The sequence below is a fragment of the Heptranchias perlo genome, chromosome 18 (genome assembly GCF_035084215.1).
Source record: "Heptranchias perlo isolate sHepPer1 chromosome 18, sHepPer1.hap1, whole genome shotgun sequence".
Lineage (NCBI taxonomy): Eukaryota > Metazoa > Chordata > Chondrichthyes > Hexanchiformes > Hexanchidae > Heptranchias > Heptranchias perlo.
Genome location: NC_090342.1, coordinates 6,912,952 through 6,936,088, shown reverse-complemented (window position 1 = coordinate 6,936,088; position 23,137 = coordinate 6,912,952). Strand labels below are relative to the sequence as shown.

Below are 23,137 nucleotides of genomic sequence, written 5' to 3'. Positions count from 1 at the left end.
AGTTGCTAAAGCTGTTTTTAAAAAAAGCATACGGGATCCTTGACTTTATAAACAGGGCATACAGCACAAAAGCAAGGTAGCAATGCTAAACCTTAACAAATCACAGGTTCAGCCTCAGCTGGAGTATTGTGTCCACTTCTGGGCATCACACTTTTGGAGAGGGGGGCAGACAGATTCACTAGAATGATGCAGGGTTGAGGGATTATGGAGGTGCTAGAGAAGCTGGGATGGTTCTTAGAGCAGAAAAGCTTAATTTTGAACACCTATTAAATCTCCCTTTATAAGTTTTGATAAAGCAAGGAGAAATTGTTTCCACTGGCAGGAAGGTCAGTAACCAGAGAACACAGATTTAAGATAATTGGCAAAAGAACCAAAGTGGAGATGAAGGATTTTTTTTAATGCAAGGAGTTATAATGATCTGGAATACGCAGCCTGAAAGGGTGGTAGAAGAGCAGGGGAGTGAGACTAATTTGAAAGCTCTTTCAAAGAGCCAGCACTGGCATGATGGGCTGAATGGCCTCCTTCTGTGCTGTATGATCCTATGAGTGAGAGCTGCTCATCATACCAAAGAGTAAGAACGGAGTATGATTTAGAAACTCACCTCCTGCAAGATGGCAAGAGAGGGGCAAAAATTCTCTCAAATCCTCATTTTCTCCAGAAAGAGCAAGAGCTTGAAGTTCAAGGCCAAAAGCAGCATAAGGGACAGAGAACTGTGAATGAAGAACGTGTTGTAATTGTTGGCCACTGTCCATTTATAGCCATTCGTGGCAAATACAACAGAATGCCAATAACAGAACTCAGACATTTCAAGTGCAGTCATTTCTGGTTTGAAAACTACCATAGAAAAATAAACCGTACTCAGTGTATCTAAGAGCTTTGAGAATGTCCAGCACGTCAATGTCAAAGTATAAAAATAGTAATTTAATTTTTTTTGCTGATTTGAAGCTAGAAATTTACATACACTTTACAATCTGCAAATGCCCTCACCCAACAGCAATTAAACTTTGACTAGGCTGTTTAAAGCCACAAAATCCAATTGTTAAGTAAAGGAACAGGGCCTCTTAACCACATAATATACACTATGATACCCCAGTTATTGCAAAATATCCTATTATTCAATTTACCACAAACATGACTCAGGAGATCTGCTACTATATATAAAAAAAGTTAAATGCAAGATTTAGAAGAGGGCAGGAGAAACTTCTGCACACAGTTGTGAGGCTGTGAAATTCACTTCCAGGGTTAGTGGTTCAGGAAGAAACTATGTCAACAGTCAAGAAGTGGAGATGCCGGTGATGGACTGGGGTTGACAATTGTAAACAATTTTACAACACCAAGTTATAGTCCAGCAATTTTATTTTAAATTCACAAGCTTTCACATCGTTCACCTGACGAAGGAGGAAGCCTCCGAAAGCTTGTGAATTTAAAATAAAATTGCTGGACTATAACTTGGTGTTGTAAAATTGTTTACAACAGTCAAGAATAGATTGGATAGGTGTATGAAGACAAAAGGGGATGATGGGATTCAGGAACAGAGTGGGTAAATGTGATTAGAATTATTTGTTCACGTGGAGAGTGAACACAGACAGACTGGCTTGGACCGAATGGTCTGTTTCCGTGTTCTAACTTGTACGCATCAGAGTCCTGTATCTAACACAAGTCTGTCGTCCGTTAGATAGCGCACTTATTGGGGTATCTTAAAAAATGAAGCCAGTCACTGATCTGGAGCCTAAAATTTACATGATTACAATTGCCCTCATTAACTGCAGCAGTTTAAGCAGCTACAATGACCAGGATTTGCCTATTTAGAGAAGTGGTCGCAAAGACAGGCCAGGATAGAAATTAATTAGTAACGGTGGTCCAATGCCAAGATTATTTGTGAGCGACACAATGGGAGATCCACTGGCATTTTTAAATGAGTTTGCAACCAGCATTCCCGAATCATAAATCTTATTCCTACAATTTCATCAACATTAATATGGGTGTACAGTGGGCAAACAAAAAAGTGACAAAACTAGGAAATCCAGTCTTACATTGTAATTGTATTATGACACTTGATACAAGCACAGCTCACCAGCCTTTATGCAATATGTAAGTGACCAATAAAAAGTGCTCAAAGTTTTCAATGGTCACTGTATAATTACATTACAAATAACAGTCTGTACTTGCACAAGGTGGAAGCTGGCTCATAAAATGGCTATCAAATGCTTGTAATACTGATGCTATTCAAAACTTGCTCACCCTCTGTAGTCATTGAATCTTACAGCGCAGGCGGCCATTCAGCCTGTCGTGCCGCTGCTGGCTCTTTGAAAGAGCAATCCTATTAGTCCCACACCCCAGTTTTTGCACCTAGTCAGGTACAAAAAATAATCAAAAAGACTAATAGAATGTTAACCTTTATAACTGGAGGGCCAGAATATAAATGGCAATTTTGCTACAACTATACAAAGCCCTAGTTAGACCACATCTTGAGTACTGTGTACAGTTCTGGGTACTGCACCTTAGTGAGGATGCATTGGCCTTGGAAGGAGTGCAGCACAGATTCACCAGAATGTTACCAGGGCTCCAAGGGTTAAATTATGAGGAGAGATTACATAAACTAGGTTTGTAACCACTAGAATATAGAAGGTTATGGGCAGATTTGATTGTGGTTTTTTAGATTTTGAAAGAAATTGATAGGGTTGATAGAGAGAAACTTTTTCCACTGGTGGGGGAGTCGAGGACAAGGACATAAACTTAAAATCAGAGCCAGGCCGTTCAGGAGTGAAGCAGTAAATGCCAGCTCAATTAATAATTTTAATTCAAAGATAGATAGATTTTTGCTTGCCAAGAGTAAGAAGGGATATGGAACCAAGATGGGTGGATGGAGTTAGAGTACAGATCAGCCATGATCTCACTGAATGGCAGAACAGGCTCGAGGAGCTAAATGGCCCTACTGATGTTCCTATGTTTTGACTGCCAACCAACATTCAACTTATAGTACAAGCTTCCAAAGAAAGGCAACACCATCTCAAAAGGTGTTTCCATTTGTGTGTCCAGATTCAAAAAGCCACAAATACTACCATGTATGAATTGTGCTAAAATCTTTTACATGCAGTTGACTATGCTCTGGTATTCCCAGTAAGAGTATAAATGCAGGTGTACATAGGAACATTCATACGTAGGCCATTCAGCCCCCTCGAGCCTGTTTTGCCATTCAATTATCATGGCTGATCTGTATCTTAACTAATAGGAGCTAGCAAGTGGATTTAGTCATATCCTGTTGGAGGTTTATAGGTTCTCAAACCATTCCCATTAACTACTAGATTCTAATTTGTATGCAAGTAAATTATTTTCTAATTATAATTAATGCTGTCCAACATCACTAATATTATTTTCTTCTGGCACTTTGAAAGCACCATTGATGCTTAAGGTGCACTGAAATAGTGGCAAATTAGGTAACCAGGCTAATTGGCTTGGTAATGCAAAACTGTGGGTGGTGATAAATGGCAATTGACAGCAATTCCAAGGATCAGTTCCAAGTGCTTTATTTATAGCAATAGATATGACACCAAGCACCATCGCCAGCTGAGATGTGTATTATTTGAAGGGACCGTGGCCAATTAAGTGGATGGCTGAGAAACAGCACGCAGATTAACAAAGAAGAATGTGCACGTTAGTCACATGAAACAAGCATACATCACAACAGGCGCCAGCTAGCAAAAGTAGAAAAGAGCAGAGGTATGATTTCACCTCATTTCCAATAACTTAATAGGAGCAGGAGTAGGCCATAGGGCCCCTCGTGCCTGCTGCGTCATTCAATCAGATCATGGCTGATCTTTGACCTCAACTCCACTTTCCCGCCCGATCCCCATATCCCTTGATTCCCCTAGAGCCCAAAAATCTATCACTCAATGGTACGATTGTGGAATCAAAAGCAGTGTCATCTCAACTCCATTAAAAAAGTCCTAGGCTTGAAGCACACTTGGACCTAATGCTTCAGAGCACAATATTTCTACCGTGCTGAAAACATGGACCAAATTTGGTAGTGGGGGAGGAAAACCAACACAACGTCTTCAAGAGTTTCAGTAAGTTATGGGGGTGGGTGGAGAAATTTAATTGCTTTACTCTTCAGAGTTAACATGTACTGAGGCATCTCTTCAAAGATGAAGTAGGAAGCTCAGCTCCAGGTTAAATAAGACAGAGGTTGCAAACAGTCTTGTTCAGCCTGAGTGTAGCCCGGGGGAGGTGGGGGGGTGGAATTGGTGACAAGGGCACTGTCTTCGGCCCCTGCCGCAAATTCCATGGCTTCGGTCTTCCCAATGTTCCACTGGAGGAAATTTCGTCTCATTCAAGAGCGGATGACAGTCTGACATCAAAGGCAATGGAGGGGTTTAAAGAGGTAGTGGTAAGGTAGAGCTGGGTAGCATCAGCATACATGTGGAACCTGACATGTCTAAAATTGACATTAACACTCAAGTCATTCAGGTGTAGATGACACAATTATGATCCTTATAAATGCAAACTCAAGGAAAGATAAGTGGGTCCTTTTTCTCCTGAAGGAGACAGTCTGTTCAAGAAAATAGAACTTTGCCTTCATTTTATCAAAACACTTCCACTCCAAAACCATTATGGGTTAATGAACAATTCAAAGTGAGCTGGCTCAAAACCATGTTATAAACTTTTTTTTTTTTGAGTGGGTGGTCGAGACTTTTGATGTATTCTTAATCTAAAGTCAAATTTTCACTTAAATGTGATTCTCAACTTGGGGACAATGACATTTTTGATGAATTTATGAGCAGAGCAAACCATGAACCCACATCATAACAGTGAGATTTGGGAAAAAAAAGACACTTATACACCAATATATTTGGTTCAACTGATGTCTTCACTAAGTAAGATGATGGTATTTAAATAAGATTGTTGCTCAATTAATTGAGGGCAAGAATATCCACAAAAAAGGGAGATTAAGGCAATTTTGTGCCGCCTTAGTTTCACAGTGGATTGCTGGGTGTCGCAATGCATACACAGCCAAACATAAAAATCAGTAAGCTGAAACAATAACTACTGGAACTCAAACCTGCAAGTTTCATCCCCCAGGTCACAGTCCAATCAGCAGAAAGTGCTACTGTGTAGTAGCAAGGTATAAAATACACCACACCAGTTGGAAAAAAGTTCAATAAGAAAATCTGAAAATACTAGTTTTTATTCACACCCCAAGTGGTACAGTATGACCTTTAGGTGGCGGTTAAGCTTTCATGTTGTTCACAATCTCACATTAAAACAAATGAACGAAAACCATAGCATAATTAAGCAAACAATGTATGAACAGTACACATGGTTGGACATTTTGAAAACCTTCCATTAACTATTATGCAACTCCATACACAGAGCTGCGCCACAAAGTTTCAATGCGTGTCTCCCGGTAGGTAACTCACTGTAACTGCATGTTTTACAGGAACACGAGTAATGAAGGCACAGCTAGTGTAAGCACAGACATGTTGCACAATTTTATTTCTATCATTTTGTATAAAGTCCACGTTACACTCATCCAACTACAAAATGAATCTTTCCACAGTTTTATATTCAGACAACAGGGCTGAAGAAAAGGATAATTACTTTGGTTGATTGTTCTCCAGCAGAATATTTCTAAACAAATATTGGTCTCTGAATTTTGCCGTTCCTAAAAGCCTTCCATTGGTGCTGCCTCTAACAAGAAATTATTCTGAAGAACCCAAATTCTGTAGCAGTGGGATGACAAATTCCATGACTTTTAAAAACTCCATTCCATCAATAACCAATAAAAAAAAACACAATGCAAGAGTAGCAACCATATTCTGAACTGGCTGATTCAAGGGTTCATGATTAACCAAAAAAAAGTGTTATTTGTCCTACCAAGAAAATACAAAACATTATAAGGCTGTTAAGTAACTATTAGTTGTTTATAATAAGCCAGTACAGTGCAGTTGTTCCTCAAGGCCACATAAGCAGACTTCACTGCTGCTTGCACTCAGATGGTGGGTTTGGGTCCTTCTGTTAATAAAGAGAAAAAGCAGATGAGAATGGTCACAAGCATTGCTCAAAAAGCCTGAAAAGGTACTCCTGCAAATACAAGCAACCTTTCTCTTTTTACATCAACTGATACTTTATGGACAACTGTTTAAAGTGTTCATGTTAAATTGCAACTTGTATACCTTCACTTCAAAAACAATTGCAGTACCACTATTCAAAGAGGCCTGATCTAACATTCTGCTGCAATCCACTGTACGATTTGGGAAATCGAATCCTTGAACGCAGGAGAATGTTACCTACCCTTGGTATGCTTTGATTCACTGAATGCTGTTATCTGCATATACACAAGTGAACAGGTTTTCCAAATGGAGGAGCACTGGGGGAAACTTTAGCTTAACAACACAAAGAAGCTATTCAAGTATACATGGTCTTATCCCAGGAATCCATTGCACATCATGGGCTCTTTTGAAATGTTAAAAGGATAGAGCAAGTTGAGCTTCAGGTCAAAGAGAGGGATAAGTAGGGAAAGCACTTGGTATGCAGAGACTGAACTACATTCAAGAGAATATCATACCAGAAGTAGGTTATCAATTTATTTGTTCAACTTCCACACCTTCAACCAAGACAAAGCAGCGCAGAATAGTCGGTGGGTAGCTATGAATGAGGCCAATTTTGAGCACAAAGGCAAAAGAACCCGTCACTTCTATTAGTCAGATCAAAGCAATAATGCTTACTGAAACATGTATATTTAATCTGTGTATTAGCAACAAAACTAAATGTTTGAATCAACCCAAGGTGCATTGTCAAAACAAGACCCTATAAATGCAGCAAGGCTTTAGGGAGTGCAGCTCACATTCCCCAGCCATGCACACACTGACCTCAGACTTAGCTGGGAGTCTGGACAGCCATGAAGTTGATGACACTTCATTCACACTGGCTCAGCTCCGGCAGTTATACTGAAGGCAACAGAAAGCAGACAACATTTTTGGATGGACCGGCAGGAAGTGTGGGTCGCTAATCTTTAAGCCACATGCATCCAGATCTTTTGAGATCTCCAAATTTGGTCAACAGCTGCATCCACCCTAGAGTTACCAAAAGCATGTGGTACCACCCAGGTTGTAGTGACATTTTGTAATAGTGAGGCCGAGCATAGCAGGCTCAACATTCTACAGCAAAATTTGAAGATGGTACAAATACAAACTATAGAATGTGTTCCATGCTAATATACATGGAGTTCACCCATATTCCTTACAGTGGTTTCATTATCTGATACAGCAATTTCATTGAGAGCTACATGGGTAACTCCACCTCCATTAGTAGGAAGTTTAAAATATGGAACAAGAAGAAAGCTTAGGTTGTTTTTCAGACTGGAGGGAGGTGTACAGTGGTGTTTCCCAGGGGTCGGTACTAGGGTCACTGCTTTTTTGATATGTGAATGACTTGGACGTACAGGGCACAATTTCCAAATTTGCAGATGACACAAAGCTTGGAAGGGTAGTGAACAGTGATGGCATGGGCGGACATGTAGCAGATGAAATTTAATGCAGAAAAATGCGAGGTGATACATTTCGGTAGGAAGAATGAGAAGAGGCAATATAAATTAAAGGGCACAATTCTAAAAGGGGTACAGGAACAGAAAGATCTGGGGTTATATGACAAATCGTTCAAGGTGGCAGGGCAGGTTGAGAAAGCAGTTAAAAAAGCATACAGGATCCTGGGCTTTATAAATAGAGGCATAGAGTACAAAAGCAAGGAAGTTACGTTGAACCTTTATAAAACACTGGTTCGGCCACAGCTGAAGTATTGTGTTCAGTTCTGGGCACTGCACTTTAGGAAAGACATGAAGGCCTTTGAGAGTGCAGAAGAGATTTACTAGAATGATTCCAGGGGTGAGGGACTTTAGTTACGTGGAAAGACTGGAGTCGTTCTCCTTAGAACAGAGAAGGTTGAGAGGAGATTTGAGAGGTATTTAAAATCATGAAGGGTCTAGACAGAGTAGAGGGAGAAACTATTCCCATTGGCAGAAGGGTCAAGAACCAGAGGACAGATTTACATAGAAACATAGAAAATTGGAGCAAGAGGAGGCCCATTTGGCCCTTCGAGCCTGCTCAGCCATTCAATATGATCGTGGCTGATCCTCTATCTCAATACCATATTCCCGCTCTCTCCCCATACCCCATGATGCCTTTTGTATCTAGAAATCTATCTAGTTCCTTCTTAAATATATTCAGTGACTTGGCCTCCACAGCCTTCTGTGGCAGAGAATTCCACAGGTTCATCACCCTCAGTGAAGAAATTTCTCCTCATCTCAGTCCTAAATATCCTACTCCGTATCTTGAGACTGTGACCCCTCGTTCTGGACCCCACAACCAGGGGAAACATCCTCCCTGCATCCAGTCTGTCAAGCCCTATCAGAATTTTATATGTTTCAATGAGATCCCCTCATTCTTCTAAACTCAAGTGAATACAGGCCGAGTCGACCCAATCTCAAGGTGATTGGCAAAAGAACCAAAAAGGTGACATGAGGAAAAACTTTTCTTTTTTAAAAAAACAGCGAGTGGTGAGGATCTGGAATTCACCGCCAGAGGGGGCGGTAGAGGTAGATTTAGTCATGGCCTTCAAAAGGGAACTGGATAAGTACTTGAAAGGAAAAAATTTGCAGAGCTACAGGGATAGGGTGGGGGAGCAGGACGAGCTAGATTGCTCTTGCTTAGAGCTGGCACAGACTCGATGGGCCGAATGGTCTCCTTCCGTGCTGTAACCTTTATGATTCTAAATGGAGAAAAAAAGTAAAACATTAAAGTACTTCACGTGTCAGATGGCAGCTCCCATTTCACTTTATTGAAATCTTATAGTATGTTAGTCTCAAATATCTGGTGCTTGAAATAGTCCAAACTGCAGGTGTTTGTTTTGACTAAATTCTGCTTTCTTCATACCAGTATTATTGACACAAATACTTAAAATATTGGTCCCATCCATAGAGTTCTGCACCTACAAATTATGAAGTCCTTGTGGACACAGGACAGGAACAAGGTCATCAGCATGTTCCAATTCAATTAAGCCACCATAACCAAGGGGGTTCAAGTATTTCACTGCACTTTACAATTCATCTCAAGCTTGAAAGCCAAATTGAAAATGGTCACCTTGCACCTCGGGAGTTTTGAGTTATGGCTATTTCTGGTTTTGGGGGGGGTGGCGGGGGGGAAGAAAGAGATAGAGGGGAAAGGGAGGGGGAAAGGCATTCAAATATCACTGTACAGCTGGAGATTGATCACCCAAACCACTTTCTGAAGAGAGATGGAAGCCCATCAAGCTAGTTGAGGTTGGGAATGGCAGGTGGCGACTTCAGTCAACAGGCCAATAATTGTTAATACAAATGCACTGTAATCTTAAATTAAATCCGTCACACTGTCCCATGCTGGGCTGTCAAGGTGCCTGGTTGAACATTCAGGAAGATTCTATATTTGGAAACCTGGGTAGGCTCCATGCTCAGCCAGGAGTAGCCATCTAAATTTAATAATCTTTAATCTAATACAGAAATTGATGCACTGCCTTGGATCAAGGCTTCAATGCAAAGTCCCACATCTGATGCACTATTCAGGAGATGTCAAACCTTCTCTTCCTTCCCCCAATGTAGATTTACTTTTCTGCCACAAACTAGCTATCCAACAGCAGCACTATCCTACTCAATCCAGGATTCACTTATTGACTACACAAAGTGGATTAGGTTACTGTATACGTTTAATCTGATGGAAAGTGTTCTTGGGAGTTTTTGGCATGAAACAGGAGATTCTGCTTTGGTCTTATTTGCATTTCCTTATGTAATCACTGTGGTGGGTTACTCTATTCAGCTGCCACTACAAAATCAGTCTAGTGGGAAAATAGCTAAGGACATCCGCACTGAGGGATAATCTCCAAAACTGCCACCGGACTCAGCAATTATCACCAAATACAAGTATATGACTTCTCCAAATAGATGAGCCTCAAGTGTTCGTATCCTGTACACAGCTGCATCAACTTACACAAATAAATACTAACTCAGTTTTGTCTGGGTAGGGAACGATCGTTGGGATTTTTAGCTCCTGGTGCAGAATGATGACTATTATATTGCTTTGGGATCATTACATTGATGTGGAAACAGAATAGCAGTAAGCATCCTGGAGACATGCTGGTACCTTCTGTCTGCTATTTTCTTAATGGTACTCTTTAGAGATTGTTATTTTCTGGCACGGTCTGGAAAGTTGCAGTGTTTACTGATGTGATTATACTTTTGTAGAATGCCCAACAGCAATTCAAATGCCTTCTAAGTCTTCAAATAATGTTGACAGGACTATCACAGCTGTTTCCTCAAACTTGAGGGAGCAGTCTTCATTTTAGATTTTAGCTATACATGATGCAGGGGCATCAAGTGAAGAAGGATGCACTTAGGATGTCCATCATGTGTTGGCGAATGTATAACTATAGTAAAAGCACTCGAGCCAGTACTTAATTAATATAGCCACTTTGTGAAAAATAAAACTAGCAACTCCTGAAACCACAAACTCAGTCACTTTCCACCTCTAGTTAAATACTCAAACCTACCAATTCCCAAACCAACAAATTCAAAAATCACTTCCATAAATAATTTGCACAGCACGCATTAGAAATATTCAGGTGCATTTAAAAACTGGTTTACGAACCAGTGTCTCACTGCAGTAACAACTTCAGACTGATTTGGAAAATAGCCACACAAAAGCAAGAAACCAGTTAAAACTTTCACAATTACTGCAGCAAGATTCAAATTAAGATGCCACTCACAAAAGCAAAAGCATGTAGAGCAAGTTAGTTGAAGGAAAGTATTATATAATATCAGCAAGCCTTACCTACCAGGGGTAGGGTTATTTCTAGACATCATTTAAACCTAGTAAGGAAAAATTCAGAGAGCAGCTGACATGAAAGTACAAGACTTGAGGCCAGTTAAGATTTTGAAATTCCAAAAGGAATTAAAATCATAACAAACAAACCTAAATCTATATAATTTCTCAACCATTAAAGCTAATCTCAATATTGAGGTAATTTGTCTTGTACTGTAAAAACATTTACTTGCAAAGTAGACATTTTAGTGCAAATAGAACTCAAAAGCAAAGTTAAATTTGGACTTTTTTGGAACATTACACACCATTCAAAATAAACCACACCCATTATAAAAGTTCAGTTTATAGCATCGTTAGGCAATGTCGATCTGGTTATATACACAAATATACGAAAGGGTTGAGAAAAGACCATCTGGCCAATTAATGCTCAATAGACGATACAGTTCATTCACCACCTCCCCAATTGCTACTAATTTGGAGCGGGGGAAGAAAAGGGGGAGTTTAGATTTATATAGCTCCTTTTGCAATCTCAGGATACCCTAAAGAACTTCACAGCTAATGAAGTACTTTTGAAGTGTAGTCACTTATGACTAGGCAAAATTGGCAGCTAATTTGTGCACAGCAAAGTCCCATAAACAGCAATGATACAAATACAAACAATGATGGACAAGACAAGACCTTCTGGTCCATCCAGGCTGTCCCACACAATTGTGATACCCTGTGTATCACAATATATATGCTCCACACCTCACCTGAAACCACGCGATCATCTAATCTGTCTTAATGTTGTCAAAAGAGAACACAAATAATGCGGCCAATAGTCCCAACTACCTATAAATCTAACCCTTTTTAAAAAGCATCTGGCTTATCACCAACTTACTGCAACAATTCCACTTAGAAATTCATTACTTTTATCAAAGGCTGATAATATTCTGGAAAAATCTTCACTTTACCATTCCTTCAGCTTCCAAGTAAGATCCCTGAACAGTCATTAATTCCCACATGTACAACTACATATTGCCTGCTCCTTGTACTAATTTATCCACCATCTCAACCGTACACCCACCAAAAAAGAATGTCACAAGGGAATCTTCAATTATCCACCACCTTCCCAAAACTTACACCACTGCTTTTATCTCATTTCTTTAGACTGCAGTCTCAATTTCACTCTGCCCTCTCCAGCTACACCAGTGTTATCCAGCACCTGGAATTGATCTGATGCTCATCCCCTGCATAACTCCACTGACCAAGAGCATTCAAAATTTAATTCTCAAATTCACCAAAGGCTAGGACAGCCACTAACATGAAAATGTATTTCACAAGTTAAACAGAGGGATTTAATTAAGTTCCCTAATTGAAACCCATTGATATTTATAGTTCTGTCCTATATTTTAAGCCATCTGTTAACAAATGGCCAACAATCTCCAACTCAGTAGGAATGATGTACGTACTAACTGGACATTGGAGATATGCTGTATATTGAAGTTATTTGCGGCCTGGAGTTTCACACTAATGTTAACTTCAAAGTGTTTGCTAGTGCTGTTGGGGAGGGTTTAAACTAATGTGGCAGGGGGATGGGAACCGATGCAGGAAGTCAGTGGGAAATAAAGTGGTGACAGAAACAAAAGGCAGTAAGGGAGAGTGTACAGAACATGACCGGACAGATGGTCTGAGAAAGCAGGGCAAAGACCAAGGGAAGACTAGATTAAACTGCATTTATTTCAATGCAAGAAGTCTGATGGGCAAGGCAGATGAACTCAGGGCATGGATGGGTACATGGGACTGGGATGTTATAGCTATTACTGAAACATGGCTAAGGGAGGGGCAGGACTGGCAGCTCAATGTTCCAGGGTACAGATGCTATAGGAAAGATAGAGCAGGAGGTAAGAGAGGAGGGGGAGTTGCGTTCTTGATTAGGGAGAACATCACGGCAGTAGTGAGAGGGGATATATCCGAGGGTTCGCCCACTGAGTCCATATGGGTAGAACTGAAAAATAAGAAGGGAGAGATCACTTTGATAGGATTGTACTACAGACCCCCAAATAGTCAACGGGAAATTGAGGAGCAAATATGTAAGGAGATTACAGACAGCTGCAAGAAAAATAGGGTGGTAATAGTAGGGGACTTTAACTTTCCCAACATTGACTGGGACAGCCATAGCATTAGGGGCTTGGATGGAGAGAAATTTGTTGAGTGTATTCAGGAGGAATTTCTCATTCAGTATGTGGATGGCCCGACTAGAGAGGGGGCAAAACTTGACCTCCTCTTGGGAAATAAGGAAGGGCAGGTGACAGAAGTGTTAGTGAGGGATCACTTTGGGACCAGTGATCATAATTCCATTAGTTTTAAGATAGCTATGGAGAAGGATAGGTCTGGCCCAAAAGTTAAAATTCTAAATTGGGGAAAGGCCAATTTTGATGGTATTAGACAGGAACTTTCAGAAGTTGATTGGGAGAGTCTGTTGGCAGGCAAAGGGACATCTGGTAAGTGGGAGGCTTTCAAAAGTGTGTTAACCAGGGTTCAGTGTAAGCACATTCCTTATAAAGTGAAGGGCAAGGCTGGTAGAAGTAGGGAACCTTGGATGACTCGGGAGATTGAGGCACTAGTCAAAAATAAGAAGGAGGCATATGACATGCATAGGCAGCTGGGATCAAGTGGATCCCTTGAAGAGTATAGAGATTGCCGGAGTAGAGTTAAGAGAGAAATCAGGAGGGCAAAAAGGGGATATGAGATTGCTTTGGCAGATCAGGCAAAGGTGAATCCAAAGAGCTTCTACAAATACATAAAGGGCAAAAGGGTAACTAGGGAGAGAGTAGGGCCTCTTAAGGATCAACAAGGTCATCTATGTGCGGAACCACAAGAGATGGGTGAGATCCTGAATGAATATTTCACATCGGTATTTACGGTTGAGAAAGGCATGGATGTTAGGGAACTTGGGGAAATAAATAGTGATGTCTTAAGGAGTGTACATATTACAGAGAGGGAGGTGCTGGAAGTCTTAACGCGCATCAAGGTAGATAAATCTCCGGGACCTGATGAAATGTATCCCAGGACGTTATGGGAGGTTAGGGAGGAAATTGCGGGTCCCCTAGCAGAGATATTTGAATCATCCACCGCTACAGGTGAGGTGCCTGAAGATTGGAGGGTAGCAAATGTTGTGCCTTTGTTTAAGAAGGGCGGCAGGGAAAAGCCTGGGAACTACAGACCAGTGAGCCTGACATCTGTAGTGGGTAAGTTGTTAGAGGGTATTCTGAGGGACAGAATCTACAGGCATTTGGAGAGGCAGGGACTAATTAGGAACAGTCAGTATGGTTTTGTGAGAGGAAAATCATGTCTCACGAATTTGATTGAGTTTTTTGAAGGGGTAACCAAGAAGATAGATGAGGGCTGTGCAGTAGACGTGGTCTACATGGACTTCAGCAAAGCATGTGACAAGGTACCGCATGGTAGGTTGTTACATAAGGTTAAATCTCATGGGATCCAAGGTGAGGTAGCCAATTGGATACAAAATTGGCTTGACGACAGAAGACAGAGGGTGGTTGTCGAGGGTTGTTTTTCAAACTGGATGCCTGTGTCCAGCGGTGTGCCTCAGGGATCGGTGCTGGGTCCGCTGTTATTTGTTATTTATATTAATGATTTGGATGAGAATTTAGGAGGCATGGTTAGTAAGTTTGCAGATGACACCAAGATTGGTGGCATTGTGGACAGTGAAGAAGGTTATCTAGGATTGCAACGGGATCTTGATAAATTGGGCCAGTGGGCCGATGAATGGCAGATGGAGTTTAATTTAGATAAATGTGAGGTGATGCATTTTGGTAGATCGAATCGGGCCAGGACCTACTCCGTTAATGGTAGGGCGTTGGGGAGAGTTATAGAACAAAGAGATCTAGGAGTACAGATTCATAGCTCCTTGAAAGTGGAGTCACAGGTGGATAGGGTGGTGAAGAAGGCATTCAGCATGCTTGGTTTCATTGGTCAGAACATTGAATGCAGGAGTTGGGATGTCTTGTTGAAGTTGTACAGGGCATTGGTGAGGCCACACTTGGAGTACTGTGTACAGTTCTGGTCACCCTATTATAGAAAGGATATTATTAAACTAGAAAGAGTGCAGAAAAGATTTACTAGGATGCTACCGGGACTTGATGGTTTGACTTACAGGGAGAGGTTAGACAGACTGGGACTTTATTCCCTGGAGAGTAGGAGGTTAAGGGGTGATCTTATAGAAGTCTATAAAATAATGAGGGGCATAGATAAGGTCGATAGTCAAAATCTTTTCCCAAAGGTAGGGGAGTCTATAACGAGGGGGCACAGATTTAAGGTGAGAGGGGAGAGATACAAAAGGATCCAGAGGGGCAATTTTTTCACTCAAAGGGTGGTGAGTGTCTGGAACGAGCTGCCAGAGGCAGTAGTAGAGGCGGGTACAATTTTGTCTTTTAAAAAGCATTTGGACAGTTACATGGGGAAGATGGGTATCGAGGGATATGGGCCAAGTGCAGGCAATTGGGACTAGCTTAGTGGTATAAACTGGGCGACATGGACATGTTGGGCCGAAGGGCCTGTTTCCATGTTGTAACTTCTATGATTCTATGATTCTATAAAACAAAAAGTTAGTTTCACTTTTGATGGGCAGTGTCTAGCTCAGCAAGGCATTAGGAATAACTACTGGACCTGTGGACCACAAAGATTTAGAATGGGATGGATTCAATTTTCACCTTAGTGACAAAACACCATATCACTGTGTAGCTGCCTGTGCACTCTATTTAGAATTCCTAATCAGCTCACACAGCAAGACATTTCCTTTGCTTTAAATTATGTCTTGCTGACTCAGACAAACACAGATCTCTTAGAAATATGCAAGAATGGCGACAAGATTTGTTATCCTTCTGTCCAATGATGATTTCATTCTACATTAATCAACTTTCTTTCGATCTCAGTCTACATGACCTCCACTCTTCTAGCAGATTCACTTCACCTTTACTTTGATGCAATCAAAATCTGATTTCTTTCAATTCTTCACCTCTCGCAAATTTAATTAACAGCAATAACGCTTTTTAGCAACAGGTTAACAAACCTCTCCACAGATGCCGGCCAGAATGCTGCCAGCATTTTCTGTTTGTTTAATTTCTAACATCTGCAGTTTTTTGGCTATCAGCTCATGTTGGGTGGTTACACCAGTTATCCTTCATCTAAACATTCTTAACCTCCATCTCTTCTGACCTCCAATGGAACTCAACATCTCTACTGCTAAAACTGCCTCGAAATAGTTTCCTCTTCCATGCCAAACACTTCCTTCCCCTCAATAACTCAAGCCTGTCCAAGACTTCAATATTGCCAAAATCTCTCAAATTCTTGAACCCGATACAAGAAAAACATCTGACAGGAGATGAACCTCATCTTTAGCCTCCAGCCTCTCTGCATTCTTTTTATCAGTGCTCAATGCTCCTGAGCTTTCCAGTATTCCTCTTAAAACTGCAAGTATATTTATCCTACACATCCTTCCAACTTCCTACACTGAATTCAAGACTCACTGTATCCGAACCTCAACACTAGGCAATTCTTCACCTTTTTAGTGCTGCTTGGTATTCTCATTTCAAAAGGAACCATAGCTTGAGGCTCTCCATTTGGAAGACCTGAGCCTGGACATGGTTAGGTTAGTTATAAATTTTTTCTGAATTTGAAGCAGACTTCACACTTCTGAAAACCATGTAGCAATTATAAGAGCGGAGTCCAAAAGGCCTCATCTACCAGAGGTAGGCCTTAGTAGGTCAATTCTAAAAGCACAAAGACATTGAAGAGATGCACAACTTTCTTGAAAAAGAAAGTGTACTCCATTGCATTAAATTTACAGCACAGAAAAACAAAGATGGAACTGTGAAGTTTAGCAGCTGGATCAAGGCAATTGTTTTTAACATATTCAGGCCATCTTGAAGCACTGATGCACCAAAGTACCTCACTAAACTTTTACAAGCAGCCTTCTACCCATTGGTGAAGATTGAACACAAGGAATTATCTACTGCTGGTACAATCTTCCTCATTAGTTGAACGTGTAATCCCCTCTGCACACAAGTCATACCCAGTCCGTACCTCAAATATCTTAATGATCAGATGTTGCTTACATACAAAGAAAATGGGGAAGGGGCAAAAAAACAGGAAAGATCACCCAAAGTGCAAGTTTCGGTGCCATTACCATCTGTAAGCGAGTACTGAGCAAAAATAAAGAAACCTTTACATTTTACTCTTTCCATTTGTAGAGAAAGTCCGATATTAGATGACGGAACTATAACTGAGTCATGATGAATGTCTGCATTGCAGAATTTAATAAAATTTAGAGGTGCATTTTTTCACACTGAAACCTTTCCCCAGTGTTTTACGGTCTTGGTTCAAAATATTCAGCCTTTCCCCTTAACTTCATCATTTCTGCATAACTGCTTACACCATAAAGTCAGGTAAGACCATTAGAAAGCTACACCGAAGAAAATTACACCCTTTGAGCTCTTCACCACAGTATCATGGAACATCTAAGACCAGGTACAACTCGTTAGAAGGTAAGCTCTAGGAGTTTGCAAAGTGTTCTGCTGGAGTTGATACTGCTCACAATAGGCTTAAAATGCCAACACCCCCACACAATATTTTAGCCAGATGAAGACAACTTAATGATTCAAAAACATTGTGGTGTCTTGTGTGTAATTGAGACAATCCCATAAAGGAGATTATAGGAGTGGATAAAAGTTTATGGTAATGTTGACCTGCACAAATACAGTAACACATTATATGTTGAAAACTGGCTTTCTATGGCACTAGCATTTTTTCTACAATAGTAAACATTTTTTCTGGAAAGTAAACAATCTCAAATTCCCACCTTAGGGTCATAATCTGGGTCATTTTCTTCATCTGCTTCTTCCTCCCCTTCCTGTTTAAAATAAAAAGGGGAATGAAAGTGGTCTAATTTTTCCCATCAAGTTCAGAGCTTCCATCACACAAGAGTATTAGCTCAAAAAGAACTTCATACATCAACATGCTGCAACCAGGATCAACAGAAATTCATACTACTTCTGATTTTTTCCCAAGCATTTGTCCCATCATAAATGGAAAAAAGATTACCTCATCATCTGCCTCTTCACCCTCTTCATCATACTGTATTGAGAAAAAGAAATGAGGCTGAGTTTTGCATTCCATATCCAATGAATCAATGAGAATCACTTGCTAAAGCCACTATTTTACACACCCCATCAAGTCTATTTCAAGGTTTGACTTCATAAGCCTTATTCTAACCCCACACCATCCAGCACTGATTCTTTTGCACCACATTTAATTGTGTAAATTGAACAGAGTTTTAAAAAGTTCAGTAGCATGCCTTTCGAAAGCTTAAGCATAAACAAGATACAATGGACCTTTTTAGTAAGGCTATTGTATATCCAATTATCCTCTTGATCCAAGCACGTGAACAGCAGCACTGTAGCCAGAGCTAAGATTCCTATTAGAGATGCAGCCTCAAAGACAATATGCCTGCTTCCTAGTAGAACAATGTTTCAGTACAACAGTGGAGAGACAAAATGGAGTCTGATATGATCACACAGAACTGTCTTCTAGAATCTACAATGTTTGAACAGTCAGCATTCCTCTTTTAGTAGGACTACACAGCCTAGATTAAAACTTGTTAAACGTTAGTTTTACCTCCCGTTAACTTGTCAAATGTTTAACTGCAGACAACTTGGATTCAATAACACTTCAATCAGAATAACCAGTTAAATGAAAAAAGCGACGTTGAAAAATTAGCCGTCAGGCTATCAACATACATATTCCTTATACAGAAAGCAACATGAACGAAGCTGTCAGTTTCCACTAATCTCAACAGAAATTGCTTGTCTAAATAGAGCGTGCAATTTTTAAAAAAACTAAATGCAGTAATCAGGAACTTGAAACGATTAGCTCAATGTGTCAGTCATTACATAGAATTTACAGCACAGAAACAGGCCACTCGGCCCAATAGGTCTATGCCGGTGCTTATGCTCAACACGAACCTCCTCCCACCTGACTTCATCCAACCCTATTAGCATATCCTTCTATTCCTTGCTCCCTCATTTACTTACCCAGCTTCCCCTTAAATGCATCTATGCTATTCGCTTCAACTACTTCACGTAGTTGCTCGTTCCACATTCTATCCACTCTCTGGGTAAAGAAATTTCTCCTGAATTCCTCACTGGATTTATTAGTGACTATCTTATATTTATGACCTAGTTTTGGACTCCCTTAGTGGAAGCATCATCTCTACGTCAACCCGATCAAACCCCTTCATAATTTTCAAGACGTCCATTAGGTCACCCCTCAGCATTCCCTTTTCTACAGAAGAGAACCCCAACCTGTTCAGTTTTTCTGATTATTATAAATCTTTTTTGTATCTTCCCCAGTGCCTCTATATCCTTTTAGTAATATTGACTGAATGTGAGCAAGTTAACATTGCAGGAGCTGCAGGTAATAAGATTGAATAGTATGCAGCAGTATTTTTTGGGTCCCATTTTTTCTCTGATTGATTAATTTCATTAGCACTCTCCAGTTCCTTGCTATTCTTCCAAATACTTCAGGCTATTTAACCATGGAACAGGATAGAAAGAGGAGGGGGGAGCATTACAAGTGAGCCTGAACTTGTCCTCAGCCATCCAATCTACTTTTCCAACAAGGATCACTAGGCAATTAGGAGCAGGAACCTTGGACTACTCAGTACTGCCAAGGCTGCATGCCTGCCATAACAAGAGCTAGTAGAACTTGGCTCTCATCATGATGGCAGTGATTATATAATTTTTAAATCACTCAGGATGTGTACGTTGCTGCCATGGCTGGTATTTATTGCCCATCCCTAGTTGCCCTGAGGTGGTGGACTTAGAGGTTTGATACAACCAAGTGTTGTGTCTCCCCCTCTCTCTAGTGGTTTGCTAGGCCACTTCAGAGGGCAGTTAAGGGTCAACCACATTAGCTTGGGACTGGAATCACGACCAGGTAAGGATGGTAGGTTTCCTTTCCGAAATGATGTTAGTGAAACAGTTGGATTTTTACGACAATCTGATAGCTTCATGGCCACTTTCACAGATACTGGCTTTTTATTTTTAAAAACTGAATTCAAATTCTCAAACTGCTATGGAGGGATTCGGACTCACGTTCTCCGATTACTCCAGTAACACGATCACTATACTACCGTAACCATGGTACAAGCTGCTCACTACAATCTCATTCATAGTGTATATACAAGATCAGAGCAGTATATGTATTAAGATACTCAGGGGTGACCACCTTAATGCACACCAGCTATCCCAGTTTCACTGGCATACCATCATTGCTGAACAATGCCAGATAGTTCAGTCCCAAAAACAAAAAGTGGTCTGTGGTAGAAGCCAGGACCATGGTGCTACTAATATGTTTTTATCTGGTAAATTGTAAGTTTTGCTATGAGGACTGTTCAATGCCAGTTTTTAAAGTCAGGGGTCAGAAAGGGCTCCTCCCAATGTTGGGAGTGCAAAAGGCTGGTTGTGCTCTAATATCACATACATATTATTCATATTCAAATGAAGCAGTAATTTTGAATTACCAAGAGATCAAAAACAAAAACACTTTCACTAGTCTGCCTCCTTTAAGCCAACAGCCATGGGCAACTAACGAGGTATGGGACAGTTTAAGACATAAGGAAAGGGCATACAAAAAGGCAAAAAATGGCACAGATCCTGGCAAATGGGAAAGATACAAAGATTAACAAAGGGTCACAAAACAGATAGTAAGAGCTACAAAGTGTATGAAAAGAAACTTGCAAGGGATATCAAAACCAATATGAAGAACTTTTATAGTTATGTTTGGAAAAAGAGGGTGGTCAGGAGCAGTGCTGGCCCCTTAAAAACTGAAAGTGGATATTGTCATTGACAATGGGGAAATGGCGGACATGTTGAACAATTACTTTGCATCAGCACTTACAGCAGAAAAAAGGATACCATGCCGGAAATCCCAAGAAAACTTAAATTGAATCGAGGACATGGACTCGATAAAATTAACAAATAAAACAACAGTAATGAAGAAAATAATAGCACTATAAAGAGTGACAAATCCCCAGGACCAGATGGTTTCCATCCCAGGGTTTTAAAGGAAGTAAGTGAGCACATTGCAGATGCCCCAACTATAATCTTTCAAAGTTCTCTAGATTCAGGAACCGTCCCTCTAGATTGGAAAATTGCACGTCACTTCACTTTTTAAGAAAGGAGAGAGGGAAACCAGGGAATTATAGACCAGTTAGCCTAACATCTGTTGTGGGGAAAATGCTGGAGTCTATAATTAAGGATAGGGGACTGAACACCTCGAAAATTTTCAGTTAATCCAAGAGAGCCAGCAAGAATTTGTGAAAGGTAGGTCGTGCCTGACAAACCTGATTCAATTTTTTTTGAAGAGGTGACTAAAGTAGTGGACAGGGGAATGTCAATGGATGTTATTTATATGGATTTCCAGAAGGCACTTGATAAGGTCCCACATAAGAGACTGTTAGCCAAGATAGAAGCCCATGGAATCGAGGGAAAGTACAGACTTGGTTAGGAAGCTGGCTGAGCGAAAGGCGACAGAGAGTAGGGATAATGGGTAGGTACTCACATTGGCAGGATGTGACTAGTGGAGTCCCGCAGGGATCTGTCTTGGGGCCTCAATTATTCACAATATTTATTAATGACTTAGATGAAGGCATAGAAAGTCTCATATCTAAGTTTGCCAATGACACAAAGATTGGTGGCATTGTAAGCAGTGTAGATGAAAACATAAAATTACATAGCGATATTGATAGATTAGGTGAATGGGCAAAACTGTGGCAAATGGAATTCAATGTAGACAAATGTGAGGTCATCCACTTTGGATCAAAAAAGGATAGAACAGGGTACTTTCTAAATGGTAAAAAGTTAAAAACAGTGGATGTCCAAAGAGCCTTAGGGGTTCAGGTACATAGATCATTGAAGTGTCATGAACAGGTGCAGAAAATAATCAAGAAGGCTAATGGAATGCTGGCCTTTATATCTAGAGGACTAGAGTACAAGGGGGCAGAAGTTATGCTGCAGCTATACAAAACCCCGGTTAGACAGCACCTGGAGTACTATGAGCAGTTTTGGGCACCGCACCTTCGGAAGGACATATTGGCCTTGGAGGGAGTGCAGCATAGGTTTACTGGAATGATACCCGGACTTCAAGAATTAAGTTACGAGGAGAGATTACACAAATTGGGGCTCTAGAGTTTCGACGGTTAAGGGGTGATTTGATCGAAGTTGATAAGATATTACGGAGGAACAGATAGGAGGGAGAGGGAGAAACTATTTCCGCTGGTTGGGGATTTTAGGACTGGGGGCAGAGTCTAAAAATTAGAGCCAGACCTTTCAGGAGCGAGATCAGAAAACACTTCTACACACAAAGGGTGGTAGAAGTTTGGAACACTTCTGCAAACGGCAATTGATGCTAGCTCAATTGCTAATTTTAAATCTGAGATAGTTAGCTTTTTGCCAACTAAAGGTATTAAGGGATATGGAGTTAGATCACAGATCAGTCATGATCTTATCAAATGGCTGAGCGGACTCGAGGGGCTGAATGGCCTACTCCAATTGGGATAAGTTTCAGGGAGGAGAGAGGGAAAGAGGGGGACGTGGAGAACGTATTTTGCACTTGAAGTCACTATTCAGTGGAAGATCCATTTTTGATCAGTTTCAAATGAAAACATGCTACAGCAGTGTTGTCCAATATGCTATTCACTGGCCATATGTGGCTAATTGCATGTCTGATTAATGAAAGGTAACAGACACCATCATTGGGCATGTAATATCAATACTTATTTGCACTATATGTACTTGAATCTTTTTGTGCGTTTGTTGATAAAATGGCAAGACGAAAAGCAGAGTGTGCAAGTGTTTTTGTGATCTCGGAGTCCCTTATGTCCTTGCTTGTTGAATGGTGGTAGATAATTGTTTAGTAAATATAAACATGAAGTACTTTAGCTGCATTATACTTTCTACTAAAATTAGCACACATAGCTAAAACAGTGTCACCATAGACACACCTGTGGCTCTCCAGCAATTTCTACTGGGCACCGCTACAGTAGATCTGACATTCCCACATTACAGCACAGCTTTTAACACCTAGAATTTGCTATTCTGTGGATTGTGACCATTTCTAAACATAGCTGACGATCTACACTATATGCTACTTTCCTGAGCTCGCAATAGTGTTATCAGGGAAGAGTTGGGACCGTACCAAAATAGCAGCACGTAGCACCACTTCACTACTTCTAT

The 23,137-nt window shown here is 40.6% G+C and overlaps 1 protein-coding gene across 2 annotated transcripts in view; it reads right to left on the bottom strand.

Annotated features, from left to right (window-relative positions):
• Nucleotides 1-5,169: 5,169 nt before the first annotated feature.
• The window catches only part of nap1l1 (nucleosome assembly protein 1-like 1), a 52,374-nt gene continuing 34,406 nt past the window's right edge, over nt 5,170-23,137 (bottom strand). The window contains exons 13-15 of one of the 2 annotated variants that reach the window (XM_067999296.1): nt 17,946-17,978; nt 17,704-17,754; nt 5,170-6,012 (exon numbers count right to left, since the gene is read on the bottom strand). In XM_067999296.1, the coding sequence (XP_067855397.1) occupies nt 5,974-6,012; nt 17,704-17,754; nt 17,946-17,978 (123 nt within the window). In that variant the 3' untranslated portion in view covers nt 5,170-5,973. Of the gene's footprint in view, nt 6,013-10,852; nt 10,892-17,703; nt 17,755-17,945; nt 17,979-23,137 lie in introns of those variants that run through there. The other variant, XM_067999295.1, reaches the window with a different exon arrangement.